Below are 19,336 nucleotides of genomic sequence, written 5' to 3'. Positions count from 1 at the left end.
ATGAAGTAGTATATCCCAAAGCTTGCGTACTCTTCTGCTACACACTCAAAACGATGTACTTTTTCTTCACAAAAAGAGTACATACTTTTAGGTCGTAGTATAAGTCGGCGAATTAGGACACAGCATCTGATTGGTTTATTACACGTTACGCCCAAAACACACCCATGACTCATTAAGAGATGAGGTACAACCCTTTAAGACTATGCACCTGCGGTGCCGACCGTTTTTTTCCCCCTTTGTTAAATTAGCACAAGTGGATTTGGCACCTGCGCCATGAGCTTCACACCATGTGCTTAGATCGGTAAAACTGGGCCCTGAGTGTCTCAGGCAGAACTAAAAGATCTGATTCCATGAACCTGGCGAAACTCTTCAAAAGTTGTTGTAATATCGACCCAGTGCCTTTTAAACACAATTGTGTTTCCCTGGTAGACTCATACAATCTTGTGCATCCTGAATTATCGGCACATCCCCTGTTTTGATTTGTAAATCAAATGTAATGTAAATGGATTTGCATATTCAAATGCACCTAAATAGGAAAGTTATTACATTTCTATAAGACGACGACACACATCTTGGGATGTTCATACACTCTGCATGTCTTTCTCCTCGGGAATGTATGCGGCTTTGCTCGCGTTCACCGTCATATCTGTTTCCTCTGGGTTAACTGAAACAACAGCTCTGGCACAGATGCATGCAAACAGGAACTGACTTCCTGCTGGTATTTAAATGTGGCGTGTAGGGCTCTGAGCTCAGGGACAGGCCCGATTGAAAATAAACCCCACACAAACACTCAATAAACCTTTTGTCTATATGTGAATATCTATCAAGTCTAAAAGTATGTCCAAAAGACGTGAACGCTGTCTGTCTCTGTTTACAGATATTGCAGTGGTTGAAATGACGGATGCGTTTCGACAGCCCTCGCTCTTCTATCACTTGGGTGTGCGAGAGAGTTTCAGCATGGTCAACAACATCATCCTTTACTGTGATCACAACTCAGACTCGCTGCAGTCTCTTCAGGTCAGAAAGGCTTTTATCTCAGGCTTTTATCTCATCTTCTAGTCTACAGGAAGAGACATAAAGAATGAGTAGTCTTTGTCTAATAATATGAGAAAATATGTAAGATTTTCAGTTGGCAGAGCTACATTCTGTCAGGAGACGTATTGAAAGAGTTCAAACGTTTGCTAAAAAAGTATTGATTCTTTCCCACTTTCTACGACTTTTAAACAGCATTTTTGTATATGTTGGCATGATTTGTCTGCAAAACTAAAATTAAACAAGTTCAGCCAGAGCCAAACCTTTGACTGGTTGTGTATTACTGCATTAGGTGAACATGAATTTGCCAAGTAGGACATTTTCCTGGATTAGCAACAACATTCCAAAATAACAAATATTATAATCCAATCCCTTAACCCTTAAAGACCTAGAACTTTTTTGGGGCGCCTGACTTGCCTCTATTTTTCTTAGTTTTTCTCACCCATTCCAGCAAGTTATATCATTTTAAACAGGAGAACATGAAGTTTCCATCTAGCTCATTTGAATTTTACATTTATTTAGTCTGAGAATGAAATTCAAGGAAAAACTGCAGCAAAAATTTGGTTTTTACTGTGAACTCAAACAGAACTTCATGAAGTTTAATTTTCTTCCTTTAGAAAGTTAGTTGTTTAAGACTTCCAGATTAAATTTTGTCTAAATGTAACAATCCCTCAGCATGTTATAACCATTTATTATAATATTATTCTAGGCGTTTTTTGAGTAGATGTGTCCAAAAAAGTTCAGGGAGTAAAGTAAATAGAAAGATTGTTATATAATAACAGAAAACTGAAACGGTGTGAAGCACAAACTGCATACAGATAGAGAAATATGCTGACTTTTGTGAGCTGTGCTATGCGAGAGAGCGCTTCATGCGTTTATTTCTGTTTATTTTCATGCACGCAAATACACACACACTTTCACGTTGTGTCAGAGAAACACGTGATTGGTGGTTCAAAAGACCAAACACTGTTTATTGGTTGAGTTGATGAGAGTTTCAACGAATCTGGGCTCGGGAGGGGTGGGACTAATGATCAACAATCGTTTCTGTTTGGCTCGGGGGAACAACCCACATGCGTTTCCTTGACGAATCAATGCGGCAGATTTTGATGACGCTTCCACACTCACTATGGAGCCTAGGGCTGCACGATTTGGGGAAAATATCTAATTGCGATTATTCTGTTTAAAATTGCGATTGCGATTTATTATTATTATTATTTTTACAAATTAAAAGTGTGTATATAACATTTTGTAATATGACTAATAATAATTATTATGATTATTATTATTGCTAAATAAAAATAAGAAATATGATTATTACAATAACGTTCATTATTAAAAATTTTAAATAGAGCATTTAAGAATAAAAATAACAGTATAATAATATTTTACAAAAAAATGATGGGTCACCTGTTAATATGCAGACAGCCTATGACTAAAAATCATTAGAAAGGTCTAAGGATTTATTGTAAAATATTATTATAAAAATCTGAGCTTTTTATCTGTGATATCAATTTCTTAAATTCAATGTCTTTAATATGAAATATGAGCCTCTTATGCATCCACTGTGGGGATTAAAACTCCTGTACATTGAAGAAAACGCATGGATTGTCATATACATTTATTTAGAAGTATTATTTTTCTTATTTTCTACCTAAAAGTGTCATTCATACTGTAGGCCAGAGGGCGCCCTCGAGCAGAAACTCCACATACGCCTCAGAGAAGTAATAGTTTTCAGGAAATCCCTAACGTGAAGCTAAGCTCGCGCTGTAGGCTGAATAAAACGAAGATAGAAACGCTTTGACTGATTAAACATGAAGACAAACACACGACTGCGTCAATATATGGTGTATTTGAGTTCTTCAAGCCTTCTCGGGTATTGTAAAGTATTCAGTGCTGATTGACATTCTGTGATAAGAAGCCACATCAGCTCGACTGACGATATGAAGTGAGTTAAAACCTGTTATTAAATGTTGTATTTTGTTGGACAACAGATTTATGAACTCTTCAAAGCGCATTACTAGTTTGTGAAGATGTTTAACGCGTTGCTTTTTCAAGTGCACGTTATAATAAGCGACTGAAACTCGCAGTGCTTTCAGACGGAGCAGCGTTTACTGATCTCCGAGCCGCTTCTTCACTGACACGCTGGGCATTTATTTATTACATTAAAATCGCAGCCTTTGCGTTTTCATAATCGCACATAAGCCAAATCGCGATTGCGGTTCGATTTCGATTAATCGTGCAGCCCTAATGGACCCTGTGAATAATCAAACGCGAGAAATGTGATACGTCTGAAAAGCTGAGATTCTGTCTCGGTCTTTAAGGGTTAAAGGGAAAGTTCACCCAAAAATGAAAAATTATCCCACTTGAAAAATGTAATGGAAACTAAAAGATGTATTGAGCTAGTAGGAGAAATGCTTATCTTGTGAGGAAAAAGGTGGATAGACACAAATGATTACTACAACTCACATTATATGCAGCGAATCACTTAGACCTCCAACAATTTAATCACAATGTAGGTTTTATTGCCACAGTAGGCAGGCGTTATTGTCATGGAGATCCTCCCGGCAAGGTTAGACACCTCTATTATTATTTTACATTACTAAATGGAATTATCCCAGGTGGGTGGGGAGTAAATTGCATAATGGGAGATATATTTAGATGAACTCTTTATTACTAGGCAGAATTTAGTGGAGGATGAAGCTTGGCGAACACCAATGGAACATTGCTTAATGCATACTTCATAGTGCAGACGCTATAATTATTGCTGTTGATAAACATTTCAAACAGTTGAATGGTACATCGTATGTCGACCAAGCATTGGCTTTCTTTGAGCTGTCTCTGCATATTAAACTGATATAAGAGAAAGAGTCTCATGGGATCACACACTCGGTTAATCAAAAACATTTAGACACCGTATATTCTTTAGTTTGAGAGTCAAAAAGAGAACTGGCCATGTATACAACCTGAATTAATTCATGTCTGGTGTTTTTCTCGTACAGGAGGTGATATGTCAGAAGAATATGGTAAGTCTTAACCTTCACTCACTCACTGACTTTCATTTTCAAACAGAAACACAATATTATTTTTGCTGTTTGTAGACTCATGTGGGCGAATAGGTTTGATTGCATACATGAAAAAAGAAAAATGTTTACTTTTTTGAGTATTTTTTAATTTTGGTTATATCATGTTATAGGCCAGGGCCCATATTCATGAAAGTCTTAATGCAAAGAGTAGCTCCTAGTGACAATATTCTGAGATAATTGCTTTCCTTAGCCTGAAGTCGTCATACTCAATTCTAGTCAGAATATAAGTGTGCTCCTGCTCCATTGGGCTGTGATTTATGGAGTGTATTTCAACCAAACCAGGAAAGAAAATGCCTCTGCACTCAATTGGATAGACCTAGAACCAATCAGAGCAATGGAGTAAGTGGCGTATGTTGAAGTCGGTTGAATCCGAAATCGCCCCCAAAACCCCCAAGACCTATAATATAATAGACATTTTATATTCATATTTTACAAGTGTTAACAAATTTAATAATACACATTTAATTGAATAAAATGCTTTTGTTTATCTATTTAAATAAAAACGTATTTATGAATTTCAATCAATTTTGATCAAATTTGTTTATTTTGTACATTTGTTCAATCTTTTTTATTATTTATTTTTTAATATTTATTACACTGCTTTTCTTTAAACCCCTCCGAGGGCCTCCAGGCGCCAGTTTGAAATGCAATGCAAGAATGCAATTTGACAGACATTATTAATAATGCATTTATTAGTTGGGTGATTGAGACTTTTGCAACAAGTCTCAACAATGTCACTACTTTCAGCCAACGGAATCATTAAGGGCCTAAAGACTTGTGAGAAACGACTGGAAAAACTGGACAACTGGAAGAGAGGGCGACTCTCTGAGAAAACAAAGGAAATTAACATCTGAACTCTCTCTTGTGAAAGTAGCATCTCCACCCGAGACGCAACCACACAAAGTCAATCACCTTCATTTACATTTCAGCGTGGGATTATGAGATTGTGGTAGACTACACTTATGCAATTTCCAATTAAATATACTGTACAAGGTGCCATATACAATGTATAAGTTTAAAAAAAGAAATGCAATCAAAACACTCACTCAGCTAATTAGGTGCTAAGACCTATATCTCAATACAAAAATGTGAAAAAAATGCAAAAAGGTGTGGCACTCTATCTCTAACAAATACGAGATAAAGAAGTTCAAAAGTTTCGTCTCTTTGCCTTCGTCAGTATCAAGGGGGACTCTTTGAAACTCCCTCTCTACACCTACTCCTTCCGTATACATTGCTTTGTTGTTTTTAAAGTGGTTTTCTGAACTTTGGGTGTGAAATCGTGATCTGGAGTAGAATTCATGTGGGCTCCAGAGCAGTCCAGTTTAGCATGCAGAAGTGAAACACTATTGCTGAGTTATTACAAACCATGACTTACTCTCATAGACCACAAAAGGTGAATTTTTTAAGAATATATTTGAAGCTTGATGTCCCTCTTGCAATCTACAGTCCCAATTAATTGCACTTAAAAGAGTGACCTGTACAGGGTTTCTGTAGGTCTTACTTTTTGATTTAAATTTGCCTTACACAAAGAAAGGCCTTAAAAGATCTTAAATCAGAGTAGAAAATATTAAAGAGGACATGAACTGAGAAATCACATTTTCCTTGGGCTCCTTTTTGTCAGGTCATCATACTAGAATATCCTGCAAGTTTCAGAACTGAAAACTTCCTTGTTAGTCCAAATTCAGCTTTTATTGTAACCAACTCGTTGTGGAATGAGCCTGTAATAGATGGAGAAACACCGCCTCTGCAGAAGAAGATCAACGCCCACTTCATCATCACAACTTTAGCCACGCCCACTGGAGTGTTAGTGAGATGACGAGGAGAGACGAACGGACTACAAATAACATTCCCTTCCAAAGGATCCTAATGCTAGGAATGAGCTTAACACATTATAGTCCTTCACGTCTACTGCGGTCTCAAAATTCTGCCCAATTGATAATGGTAAATAGACTGCATTTATATAGCGCTTTCAACAGACCCATGGTCATCCAAAGCGCTTTACATATTGGTCAGGTGGAACCGGGGATTGAACCAAGACAACCTACATGAACCATTGAGCCACATATAATACCTAGAATATCAAAGTTGCGATGTTCATCACGGCGCTGAATAATATCCAGTACGTCCATAAAAATGTATTTTGACTTTGATGTGAGTCGATTAAATCAAAGGCCGGAAACATGCATAATGAATGCCTATCTGAGTGTGGTATAACTTATTAGCGAATAATGAAAACCGCATGTAAACTGGAGTGAATAATTCTGCTGGTGTCATGTAAACATCTTTCTGCGATTAAGACTGTGATAATTAGAAATAATGGCATTATTGGTGTACATTTAAAGCCATAGATCTAAATATGTTATAATCAACCAGTTTTTCGAGGGAGATCCACATGTAATACTAGCTATTTCATATGCAAAGATAAGTACTAATTCTATTGTAAGCCTGTTTATTTTTCTATGCACTATTATATGGTTAGTTAGATTTTATTATGTGCATTTAGCAGTTTTTTTCGCCTGCTGTGCTTTCCACAACCCAGACAAGCTCTTCAGTGTTCATGCTCACTGTAGTTATTAACAGTATTCCTCTGCTTTTCTTCCTATTTGTTTGTTTTTTTCCAGGCTTGTGCTGCTAATTACACGTTCATTCCATACATGATGACGCCTCAGAATAAGGTGTATTGCTGTGAGAGTAATCTGATGAAGGGTTTGAGTGAGCTGATGCAGCCCAGCTTTGAGGCCCTGCTAGGGCCCATCTGTATGCCCCTGCTGGACAGACTCACTCAGCTGCTCACCAACTGCAAGACCAACACCTGGTGAGAACTTTTATCCTCCTTTACCGCTCATTTCAGGCTCACAGTTACTTGACGGTCATTTGAAGCAGTAATGCTATTCTGTTGATGGTTGAATGTGCCATGATTGTGCTTTGGGTGCTTTTATACTGTAAATTTGAGTGTGCGCGTTTACATGTACATTCTTAACCCCAATATGCTTAATAGGCCGACAATACAAGTGATCATGTAAACGTGTTTTAATTTATCGGGGTAAGGTCATAAACGGCTTTAGCATAAACCAATCACCACAGCTAGATTTTTGCCCCATACGCCGATTTCACCCAGCAAAGTGCGCATACGTACTCAGACTCTTTCTTTACCCAAAAAATTATAAAAGTACTCTCATCTCATCTAGAAGAAGTGGTACAGTCAAAATGCTGCGTCTGTAACGGCATGAGAGAACAATATATGAGCCGGAAGTTTCCCACTGACGTTACAACGCTCTTCTTCGGTTTTTAATGCTTTATTTAAAGCTGCACTATGTAACTTTTCCGTCCGACTAGAGGTCGCCTGTTCAAAACAAAGGCGTAGTTTGATGACGCCACATTTGAGCGCAGAATCTTGGGACATGTGGTCTTCACCTCACAGCCGGTGGGAAAGAATCGGGATAGGACTCGGGCAGAAATCATGTTGATGGATGCGATTATTAACATTACTGTAATATGAAGCAGAAGCAGGACAGAGTGTTGTGGAGCTGAGGAACCGCTGGAGCGATTGTTAATAAGATGAACGCAACACACACCTCGCGAGCAGCGGGACTTTTATTATGACACAGTCGCCAGCGGGACTTTTATTGTGCCACAGTCGCCACTTCCGCTCCTCCGCTCATGAGTGTGAGGTAACGCAGCTCTGTTGATCATATTAGACACATCTGAGTGTGTTGATGATGTGATGACGTTACTGTGTGTTCTCTTAGCCGCTGCTCTGACACTTGTTCACACTGCAGTGAGAGTAAAGCGTTTCTGCAGAATAAAACCAGAAACTGAGGGGAACGCAGATATGACGTCATTGACAGGCCACGCCCTCACACGTCCTGGTTCCTCGGGTAAAATAACAATTTCTCACGATATACAAGCAGTTGGAATCATTTGGGATATTGAAAGTACTCAACTGAACTAGGGATGCAAAATATTATCGGCACGACATTGAAATCGGCCGATAAACGCTTAAAATATAAAAATCGGCATCGGCCGATATGAAAAAATGATGCCGATATACCTTGCCGATATGATAATGTGTTGATATGAGCCTGCAATAACTCGCATGTGCAAGGAGTGCTATAGCGATAAGATCATGTCAGCCGTGTGGTCATTCTTAAAGTGAAAACAAGCAAATACATTGCATGTATGGTGATTTATATTGACAGTTTTTAAATGCTGCCTTGAATTTGTGAATGCACGTATAGAAGGACACTCTAGCGCACGCAGCAGCCTCCACAGCAGCAGAAGCCTCCTGCAGGTCCTAGTGCCCGCCCCTAGATTTATATGTAGTGGGGGCGCTGTTGTTACAGTAATACAATGAAAAGTAGAATACACAAATAAATTGAAGTTACTTATTTTTCTGAATAAATAAAGCAGTAACAATGTCATAAATCACAAGCATGACACTTGTAAATGAAATATTTTTATATGCAGTTTACTATTAACTTTTATGAAATGGATGATGAAAAATAATCCAAGGAGCTCTAATATAATTGTAGAATGTTTTATTTGAAGCTAAATACAGCATCAACTGATGTCATGCCACCCCCACTTCATGTGAACAAACAATAAATCCAAAAATAAAATATTTAGGGTTACAACTGCATCTGGGGTGAAAAATCACTGACTTTATTATTGTTATTTTCAGCACTTTTAATATACTCTTATTAAAAAAAGAACTTTATTAACATGTATTTATCTGTAACAAGTATCCTTTTAGTGAGGAGACCTCAGAAATCTAAAACCCGAATTAAAAAAAAAAGTGTTTGCTCAAAATGGTGTTGTTTCCAAACAAAGAGAAAAAATAAACATATATCGGTATTGGCATCATACAAAACGAGTTGAAAAATATCGATAATATCGGATATCGGCAAAAATCAAATATCGTGCATCCCTAAACTGAACAAAATATATAACACTGGCCAAGTGGTTTTTGGATATTTTACTGAAAAAAATGTTACATAGTGCACCTTTAATGACATAACAGATACGCAAATTATTATGTTTTGACATGTTGGAAACTCATAAGCGGACACCAGAAGACTTGATGTATCTTCAGCGGGATTATTTATTGGGAACTCGTGCTCTTGGTAGCTGCAGTCCATCAAGTCTACTAAGGCAAATTGTAGTTTATATAGATTTTAGGTGGCAGGGGAGACAAAGCAAATGGGTGACGACCTTAAACAAAGCATGCAAATGAAGTATCCAGGTAAAGGGACCCGCCCCAGACTCTTGAGTATCACCAATCCTAATCCATCAGCATACCTATACAAAATGGGACAGGGGCTACAAGAGCCATTAAAGACAAAAGGTGGGATTCTCAGTAATCCGGCTTGTTTGACTTACAATAAAGAGAACAGGAACTGGCAGAAATCTCTTACTGGAAACTTTGCTTAACAAAATGATTAATCTGATGTCATCATCTTTACCTAATAAATGCTAAATACTATGTACTTCCCTTAGTTTTAAACAGATTCTTAAATTTGTTATCCCACAGACATCACTACCGGGAAATAATATCCTGAGTTATTAATAAAGTCTTGTAAATGTTCTTTTCTTGCGTTGTTGGGTTATTGGTTTGCATGTAAACCCAGACAACTGGTTATTTTTATAATCAGTGTACTTATGTGCATGTAAATGTGCTCAGTAATGGATGTTTAAAGGGTTAGTTCACCCACAAATTAAAATCATCCCATAATTTACTCGCCCTCAAGCCATCCTATGTACATATGGCTTTCTTCTTTCAGTCGAACACAATCAGAGTTATAAAATATAGATAAAAATAACTATATTTTAAATATAGTTAAAAATATCTTGGCTCTTCCAAGCCTTATAATGGCAGTGAATGGTAACTTGTATTTTGAATCCCAAAAAAGTGAATCAATCCATCATAAAAGTGCTCCACACGGCTCCAGGGGCTTCTGAAGTGAAGCCATGCATATTTGTGTAAGAAATATATCTATATTTATAACTTCATTAACTATAATCACTGGCTTCAGGTGGAAGTGACCTCTGACCTGACACATGACGTAGGATGTAGCATAAGTTTAGACACGCCTCTAGCGGTTCAAACAAATAGGGCTGAGCAACGAACTCTCATTTTAGACTTCTGATTCGTGACCGGTGGTTTTTTTGCTCTTTCCTCTACGTTTGCTTGTTCGTCAATAAGTCATGCATTGGGTCAGAGGTCACCGGAAGCCAGTGATTATAGTTCATAAAGTTATAAATACGATGATCTCCTTTGATCTCGGATCTACATTGTTACAAGAAAATTATATTTCAAATAAATGCTGTTCACTTGAACTTTCTATTCATCAAATAATAATGGAAACAAACTGTTGACCCCAAAAACGAGCATTTAAGGACAAGAAAGTGGATACAGGCATTGAGACAGAGCGCCACATGTTATATTACCCTGAGAACTGCGTCCACTCAGTGGCGCAAAAAGTGGGTGTGCGCTATATGCGGCGCATAGGGGCGCAGCACCTTGGGGGCGCCAAACTTTTTTTTTTTGTGGTATTTTCTATATGTAGCTGCTGTTGTGCGTTTCTAAATCATTTCTGTATTTCCTCAATATTATATAACATTTTAGAGGACTAACAGGCTAGAGTAGGCGTCCTCATAAGATTCCATAATAGAATTTTTGATAATAATGGAATATCGCGAGTGGGCGCGCCTGGCGCCGGTGGCAAGCCAAAGTGTTCATATACGCTTGGGCGGGCGCATTGACACGTCAAAAGCGTGCGATTAGACTGCAAAACGCGCGTGCTTACCACCAAAATGTGCGCTCTTATAAGGTAGGCTTTGGGGTCAAGGAAAACGCACGTTTCCGATGCGGGTTTTGCTATTTAAAAAACCGACGCGCGTTTTCCGTGACCCCAGAGCGCACGTTAAGAACGCGCGCTTATATGGTAAACCACGCGTCGAGGAGGCGCGCTGTGAGTCTGACAAAACGCACGTTATTATTAACGTGTAGGCTAAACAGGTAAACCAAACAGGCAGTGCAAACCTGTGTTTGAAGTATCCAAACAGACTAAAGAACGTGCTCTTTCCTTGGTGTTCTCAAAATTGCATACTTACTTTTTAGGGCACACCTCTTATAAAGTAAAGTTACATATTGTTGACCATCTTTTTAAGTCATTACACTATTGACCATACACTATGGCTGTTATAAGAATTCAATGAAATCAGTATCAACAAAATCCATCTAACCATTTATCAAAATCCCCTTACACTGTAATTACAAATGCCTAAATAGGCCTAATGTCATCAGATTTTTAGATTTATGTTCTAAATATAATATTTTAATTATAGAAATATGAAATTATTCCAGGCCTATGAAACTATAAACTGCCAGTATATTTGGCGGCGTGAGTGGATTCTAGAATCATTCATCTATAATTCGTTCTAACCGACTGTTCAAAAACTGTGAATTAATTGAGAACGAAACCTATACTTTGTTTGAATCTATTTTTGTTGGAAAAATCAGCAATCGTGCTGATATACAAACATTTTTTATAAAAAAAAGGTTCTATATGGCACCAAAAATGGTTCTTCGTCGTAATCATAGAGGAACCACTTTTGGTGCTATAAAGAACCATATCTTAACATGTTCTGTATATGGTAGCGGTGCTATATAGCACCTTAGTCAAAGAACCGGTGAAGAACCGCTGAAGAACCACTGAAGCACCAAAATTGGTGCTATATAGCACTAAAAAAGGTTCCTCTATGATTACGAGCCAAGAACCATCTTTGGTGCCATATAGAACCTTTTTTTTTTTAGAGTGTAGGCTACTCTGGAAAAGAGCACTCTTGCTCGTATGATGTTGCTTAACTCATAATTTCCTCTTTAATTACTTTCAAACAAATGTTTATTTTTATGTTTGTTATTAGCCTATTAATAACTATTTGTTATTGGGGGGGGGGGGGGGGGGATTTGAATGTTGAGATTTAACTGTCAAAAACAAACAAAATGATGTAAAAATTCCAAGTATTAAATTAATTGGCGAGTCTTTTCGTAAACACAGTTGGTTATGTCTTAAATAAACATGTGTAACAGTGTAATGGGTCCGTGCACTAGCTCTTAAAGTGACAGCAGCCTAATATGTGTCTGTCATTTAATGTTGATAAAACAACAAAAGATACGCCATGTTGCTGCATACCCCTCTGGCACTGGGTAGTTGCGCCCCTGCACCCACTGGAGGGGAATGTAATCAAAGACAGGAAATATAATATATAACACTGACATTTGGATATTTGACTTAACAGTGACACATGTTTACTGCACACACAGGCTCACTGAGACACACTGAGACACACTGAGTGTCAGGATCCCACAATTCCCCCATTCTTCTGCTGATGCTTCACGTCTTATTGCCTGTATCCACTTCGGTCTCCTTAAACGCTCGTTATTTTTGGTCTGTGTTTATTAGTTTGTTTGCTGTACACGCTGTCATATAGCAGCTTTTAGACATTGTTCCAATAATATCTGTCTGCAGAGCCACAGTTTCACCCCAGCAATTTTGCCCGCACATGCGCAGTTTCACTACTGTTCTGTCCTAAAACGATCTAATGGTTATACGGTTGCTTCTGCTGTTATTTTTTGCATCTGCTGTCGCTCGCAGGCCTTCAGGCTCCTTTACTGAAATAAAACAATGCTTGTGTCATGAACACTTTAATCTTTTACGTTTTCCCTCCAAAAACAAACAGTCTGATATAATAAACACACGTTATATTTCAAACCCTGGTATAACAAACAAACTTTCCAATAGACATTCAAAGGGTAATTATTAGTCTAAAGTCAAGATAACTCTAATACCTCAAGTTGATTAATTCTGCCTGGGGTAAATGCATACATTTGAACACAAATAAAACGTCATTTCAAACAGGCTGAAAGTTTTAGCAGATTATTAATTTGCTGGAGACATAACCTAGAATACAATTTAATTTGCATTTACAATTTACATTTTAAACATACCATTATTTTACCACTACATTGATCACTAACTATACAATTTTACAAGCGCAATTATACAAAAAAATGTAACAAATTCAAATTTCAGGGTTATAAAAGGATGACACGCTAGCGTTTTTGTTGTCCCTAACTTCTGACATGAATAACTGCAAGAAGAGCATTTTGAATGTCAGAAATGACAAGGAGGCAACCTCACACAATGCAAAGTCAATGGAGAGCATTTAATTGTCCCTCCCCGGTGTGGGCGTGGCCTAAATATGCTCTGTCTCTATACTAGCTATAAACTTTGGAACTGAAGTATTGTCCTTACTTTGAATGATGTTAACCCTTCTGTGAATGTGCAACTTTAAGAGGTTTTTTCAACTTTTCTTTGTTTTGTCTCTTGTGTGGTTGTTTAGTCAGTACTTCCGTGAGACTGTTCTGAATGAGATTCGTAAAGCGCGCGAGCTTTACACCGGAGCAGAACTAGCGGCAGAACTCAGGCGGATCCAGCAGCGGCTCGATAACGTGGAGTGTCTCTCAGCCGACGTCGTCATCAACCTTCTCCTTTCATACAGAGATATTCAGGTAACTGCATCACATAACCTTTGGTTGCTATTCACAAAAAATGAAGCATATTTTCGAGCAAACTTTTCGCGGATTATGCAAACAAAATGTTGTCAAAATTCTGAGTGTTGAATTAATAGGCGAGTGTTTCCGTAAACACAGTCAGTTATGTCTTAAATACACATGTGTAACAGTGTAATGGGTCCGTGCGCTAGCTCTTAAAGTGACAGCAGCCTAATATGTGTCTGTCATTTAATGTTGATAAAACAACAAAAGATAGCTTTAATTGTAAGGAATCAGGATTAATAGCTTATGTAGTGGGAAGATTGACGTATTTTGCAGATCTAGCTCTTTCGAAGACACTTTTTCGCAGATTATAGTGCTTTAACTGTCAAAAACAAACAAAATTATGTAAAAATTCCAAGTATTGAATTAATTGGTGAGTTTTTTCGTAAACACAGTCATTTATGTCTTAAATACACATGTGTAACAGTGTAATGGGTCCGTGCACTAGCTCTTAAAGGGTTAGTTCACCCAAAAATGATCGCCAAAATATGTCAATCTTCCAAATTCATAGGCTATTAATCCTGATTCCTTACAATTAAAGCTATCTTTTGTTGTTTTATCAACATTAATGACAGACACATATTAGACTGCTGTCACTTTAAAGGGTTAGTTCACCCAAAAATGAAAATTCTGTCATTAATTACTCACCCTCATGTCGTTCGAGACCCGTAAGACCTCCGTTCATATTCGGAACACAAATGAAGATATTTTAGTGTAAAGCTGATGCTGAGAAAGGCTTCAGATAGGCCTCCAGTGGCATTCAGTACATTTACACTCACAAGATCCATAAAAGGCACTTAAAACGTTGTTACAAAGTCCATCTCACCACAGTGACTCTACAATAATCTTACAATGCGACGACAATAGTTTTTGTGCGCAAAAAAAAATCAAAATAACACCTTTATCCAGCTTGTTACTGCCTTCCGTGTGTGCCTCCACGACGCATGCGTGAGAATATGACGTAGCGCCGGGGTTCGGGAATCCATGAAATGCACACTTTAGCCCCATTTTGAGAACTACGCCGAGACCTAAAGCACGATCAGTGTAGAATTCAACAGCTTAGATACTCGCGTTTTCCTCTGCTTGTAAACAAATCGCTTCTGGCTCATGTGTCCGAACGCCGGATCTGCGTCATATTCTCGCGCATGCGTCGTGGAGGCACACACGGAAGGCAGTAACAAGCTGGATAAAGGTGTTATTTTGATTTTTTTTTGCGCACAAAAACTATTGTCGTCGCATCGTAAGATTATTGTAGAGTCACTGTGGTGAGATGGACTTTGTAACGACGTTTTAAGTGCCTTTTATGGGTCTTGTGAGTGTAAATGTACTGAATGCCAATGGAGGCCTATCTGAAGCCTTTCTCAGCATCAGCTTTACACTAAAATATCTTCATTTGTGTTCCGAATATGAACGGAGGTCTTACGGGTCTCGAACAACATGAGGGTGAGTAATTAATGACAGAATTTTCATTTTTGGGTGAACTAACCCTTTAAAGTGACAGCAGCCTAATATGTGTCTGTCATTAATGTTGATAAAACAACAAAAGATAGCTTTAATTGTAAGGAATCAGGATTAATAGCCTATGAATTTGGAAGATTGACATATTTTGGCGATCTAGCTCTTTCTCGTTTGCATTTGAATGTTGAGTTTGCTTGGGTATATGCAACATTAAATGTTGTTTTAATGTTTTAATTTGATCTCTGTACAGCACTTTGGGGCAACGGCTGTTTTTTTCAAATGTGCTATATAAATAAAGTTGCTTGCTTGCTTGCTTTCGAAGACTCTTTTTCGAAGATTTAACTGTCAAAAACAAACAAAATGATGTAAAAATTCCAAGTATTAAATTAATTGGCGAGTCTTTTCGTAAACACAGTTGGTTATGTCTTAAATAAACATGTGTAACAGTGTAATGGGTCCGTGCACTAGCTCTTAAAGTGACAGCAGCCTAATATGTGTCTGTCATTTAATGTTGATAAAACAACAAACGATAGCTTTGAAGGTGCCCTGCCACACATATTTCATAACTTTTGTGGTAATGTCTGAAGTTCTACCATGGACTGTGGAAAAAAATTTTTCAAGCCATTCTGGTATAGAAAGCCTGCAGGAAGACTCCAGTTCTCGCGCTTGCGCCAGTTCTGATTAATATTCAACGAGCTAAGCTGCTTGACTCTGATTGGCTAACAGCTAGCCAATGAGATCCTGGCTACCAGCATCCTTTACCCTGCTCAACAAGTAGAGGAACTTTGTTTATTATCGTCTGGAATCGCTGCAGAAATGGCTTCTTCGGGTATATTGCCATATGTACATGGCGTTCAGCCATCCTTGCCGTATACGAAAACTGTCACTGAGCTAGACAAATTATATGGGCGTGTTCTCAACTGGGCGAGCTCATGAATAGTAATGAGCTCAGGCAACACCTCATCAGACCAACCAGATTTTGTAAATGTCCTGATTTCTACGCTTATTTATTTTCAGAGCTGAGAGGAGGTAGCTGTTCATTTTCACCTTCACGACATAACACAAACACATATGGACCTAACATATTTAAAAAAATACAAGTAAAAACGGTTTTGTGTGGCAGGGCGCCTTTATACAGGACCAAATGTAAAATAACACTGTATAGTCTTTTAATTACTTTATTCAGTTTCTACCCTATCTTTATTCTATTGTATTTATTTGTGCTGCTTTTTTCAATTTAATTCAAAGAACACAAGCTTCCTTTTGTTGTGTAAACAAAATTTCCTCATTGGAAAAACACAAATACAATGAGTGACATAAATTATAAAAAATTGTTTAACCTCTAAACGGTCACCTGGCACTCTTTTTTTGATCGCCTTTTTTTCGTATCATATATTTGAGGAATTATCATTAAATTAGGTATCATTCGAAAGCTTACGAACTCAAAAGTCATCCTGTGAAAACCGTTTTGAAATTGGATGTTGAGTTGCCATGGAAATGGTACTTTAAATTCTTCTAGCGGGCTCCTCCCCAAGTGGGCGGTGTCATGTTTCATATTACAACATTTATTTTATCTACTTTATAATCAAAATCTAAAAAATTTCTAATCTTGACAAAACACATATCGTCGGAAAGGTCTGAGTCTCAAGGTTCCATATTTGGTGACCGTTTTGTGATGGAAGTGACATTTGGACAGAAACTTACAGGAAAATGCATTAAAAAACAATCAATGGAATTTGAATGACACCCGGTGGCTATTTGTGGTACAGCACCTAAACAAAATCTCATGGGAACTTCAATTTTTGTGATATCAACTTCAAATTTGGAACACAACTGGGTTAGACATATGGCTTTGATTTTATAGTAATTTGAGATTAAAACAATTTTGTAAAATATATATTTTATATAAAATAAAAAATATTTAGTACAGTTTTTTATTTACAGTAAATTTAAACGTCCATAACTTTTTCATACTTTCATATTTTGAATTGCTTACACTTTAGCAATAATCTGCCGAGTGTCTGCTTTAAAACAGGTCTATAGGTCTATATTCCAAAGCATTCTTGAATTACAGCCCTTTAAGTTTGGATAGTGCATCTTCAAGTGTATTCTCAAAATGGAGGGGGTGACAGTTAAGGGGATAAAAATGCCCCCCCTCAAATTAACCCCCCAACCCCCCATGATAATCATCATAAAAACAAAATTCAGGCCCTGTGTTCTCTCTGTGACGTCCATGACCGGTTTAATCTTTGAAGTTCTAAATGCTGTGAATTTTGGCTTGCACTTCTGTCCTTTTTCCCCATAATAACACATAAGTCATCCTCTAGCTCCGCCGGCTACAGTAGCCACACCCAAAACTCTTGTTATAGGTTGAGCTCTCAGTGTTTAGACGATGTCTGGGAGGCTCAATGGCCCTGTCCCAAATGACACCCTTCTGAAACCTAAAATGACAAATGGGACACCCTACAGTCTCATGGACGGCACACAGCAGCCATTGTAAGTCCTCAAGAACGAAAGTTCACATGAATTGTGCCATTTGGGACGGGGCTAATGTTGAAATGACGTACTAAAAGTAGTCAATGAACATTTAAACTGGGTTGAGATCATTTATTTTAACATAACAAATCTTACATACTTCACATTTAAGGATTTGCTTTATGTAAAACTTGTGTGCAGTGGAGAAACGAGTAAAGGGAGTGTCGTTTGGCTGATTTAATTCAACTCAAGATTCAATTCAAGTAATCCAGAGAGAGCCGTTTGAATTTGCTGCAGTATTAAAATGATTGTAGTGTATAATTTAACAGCGGGAATGAAAGCTGTACTCGCATGTGACTTTCATAAACACATTTTGGTACGCTTTGAAAGGTTGCCTTGTGAAAGCGAACCGAACCAAGAAGAAAATGCAACATTTTTAACAAAACAAGTCCCTGTTTCGGAACTAAACAGATGTGAAAACGCCCTAAAATGCACACTTTTCGAAAGTATCGTATTTTAGTGTGACTAAAATTGTTTGTTCAAATTATATCCAATATTTCAACTCCTGTCATGGTCATGTAAAGATGTTAATGATGCATGATATGTGCAAGGATACGTGTCTGTAAAACACTGTTTGCTTGGATCATACTCCACCCACAGGAATTAGCAGAGGTTTATCTGCCTCAAACAGAGCAGCACACCAGTTTAAACCATCTCAAACACTTTTTATTGTTCTGGAAACTTGTCATGCACTCAAAAAAATTTACTTTGACTGTTGTTAGTTGCACTCAAATCATCCTTGTTCACATTACTTAGTAAATCTAAGTAAATTTAGTTACATGAGTTTTTTGAGTTGTTTCTACTAAAAATGAGTATTGTCAGCTTTACTTTATAAGTGTTTGTTCGGTCAACTTAACATTGCTGAGTGAAACGAACAAACTGGGCAGTGGATCTGTAGTTCCCAGCATGCTTTGCAAGGTGGACTACATTAGGAGAGTACATTTAGGGATTAAAGTGTTATTTATGTTTTTCAGTAAAGGGAAAGATGTTGTTAGTTTATTTTAGTGTAATGTGCAGTTATGTTGGACATTTACAGGAGTTTCTGTCATTTTGTGGTTACCATTATGCAGAAGAGTGCCTGTGTTTAGGCTGTGGCCACTTATACACTCATTTATTGGATGGACTTCCTGTTCTCAATTAAGTTATTTTTGAATTTTGTTTTTAAAAATATGCTTTTTGTTATATTTAATAGTTTTCCCCTTACACTTGTAGAGCAAGTAGTTAATTTGATAAGGTCAATTAAATCAATAAATATGTTCACATAACATAATCAACTTTTATAAATTTGAGATAACATTATTAAGTAAACTGCACATATGCATATTATGTAAGTAAGTAAATACAAACCATTTGGATTTGTCAAAGACATTTTGTCAGCTTTACTTGACTTTCTTTTGTTCATATAACTAAATTGTTATTTGTAAAAATGACTCAATATAGTTGTGTGGAACCACTTGACGCAGCTTTTTTAAGTAAGTTCAACAAATTATTTTTTTGAGTGTGGTTTAAAAGTCTTGAGTTAATACTTAATCGTGATGGTTAGGGTCTATTTTCCTAAATGTTAGCATGTTTAGCTGATCTACTGTAGATTTCCCCTGATGACATCCAG

At 37.4% G+C, this 19,336-nt stretch overlaps 1 protein-coding gene across 1 annotated transcript in view; it reads left to right on the top strand.

The window, feature by feature from the left end:
• The window catches only part of map3k5 (mitogen-activated protein kinase kinase kinase 5), an 83,643-nt gene that overhangs the window by 25,079 nt on the left and 39,228 nt on the right, over positions 1-19,336 (top strand). The window contains exons 2-5 of the mRNA XM_079830685.1: positions 878-1,017; positions 4,032-4,055; positions 6,737-6,930; positions 13,521-13,689. Coding sequence (XP_079686811.1) covers positions 878-1,017; positions 4,032-4,055; positions 6,737-6,930; positions 13,521-13,689 — 527 coding nt within the window. The remainder of the gene's footprint in view (positions 1-877; positions 1,018-4,031; positions 4,056-6,736; positions 6,931-13,520; positions 13,690-19,336) is intronic.

This window comes from Gobio gobio (genome assembly GCF_949357685.1).
Source record: "Gobio gobio genome assembly, chromosome: 12".
In the NCBI taxonomy this organism is placed as follows: domain Eukaryota; kingdom Metazoa; phylum Chordata; class Actinopteri; order Cypriniformes; family Gobionidae; genus Gobio; species Gobio gobio.
This window is presented reverse-complemented; position numbering and strand designations above follow the sequence as displayed.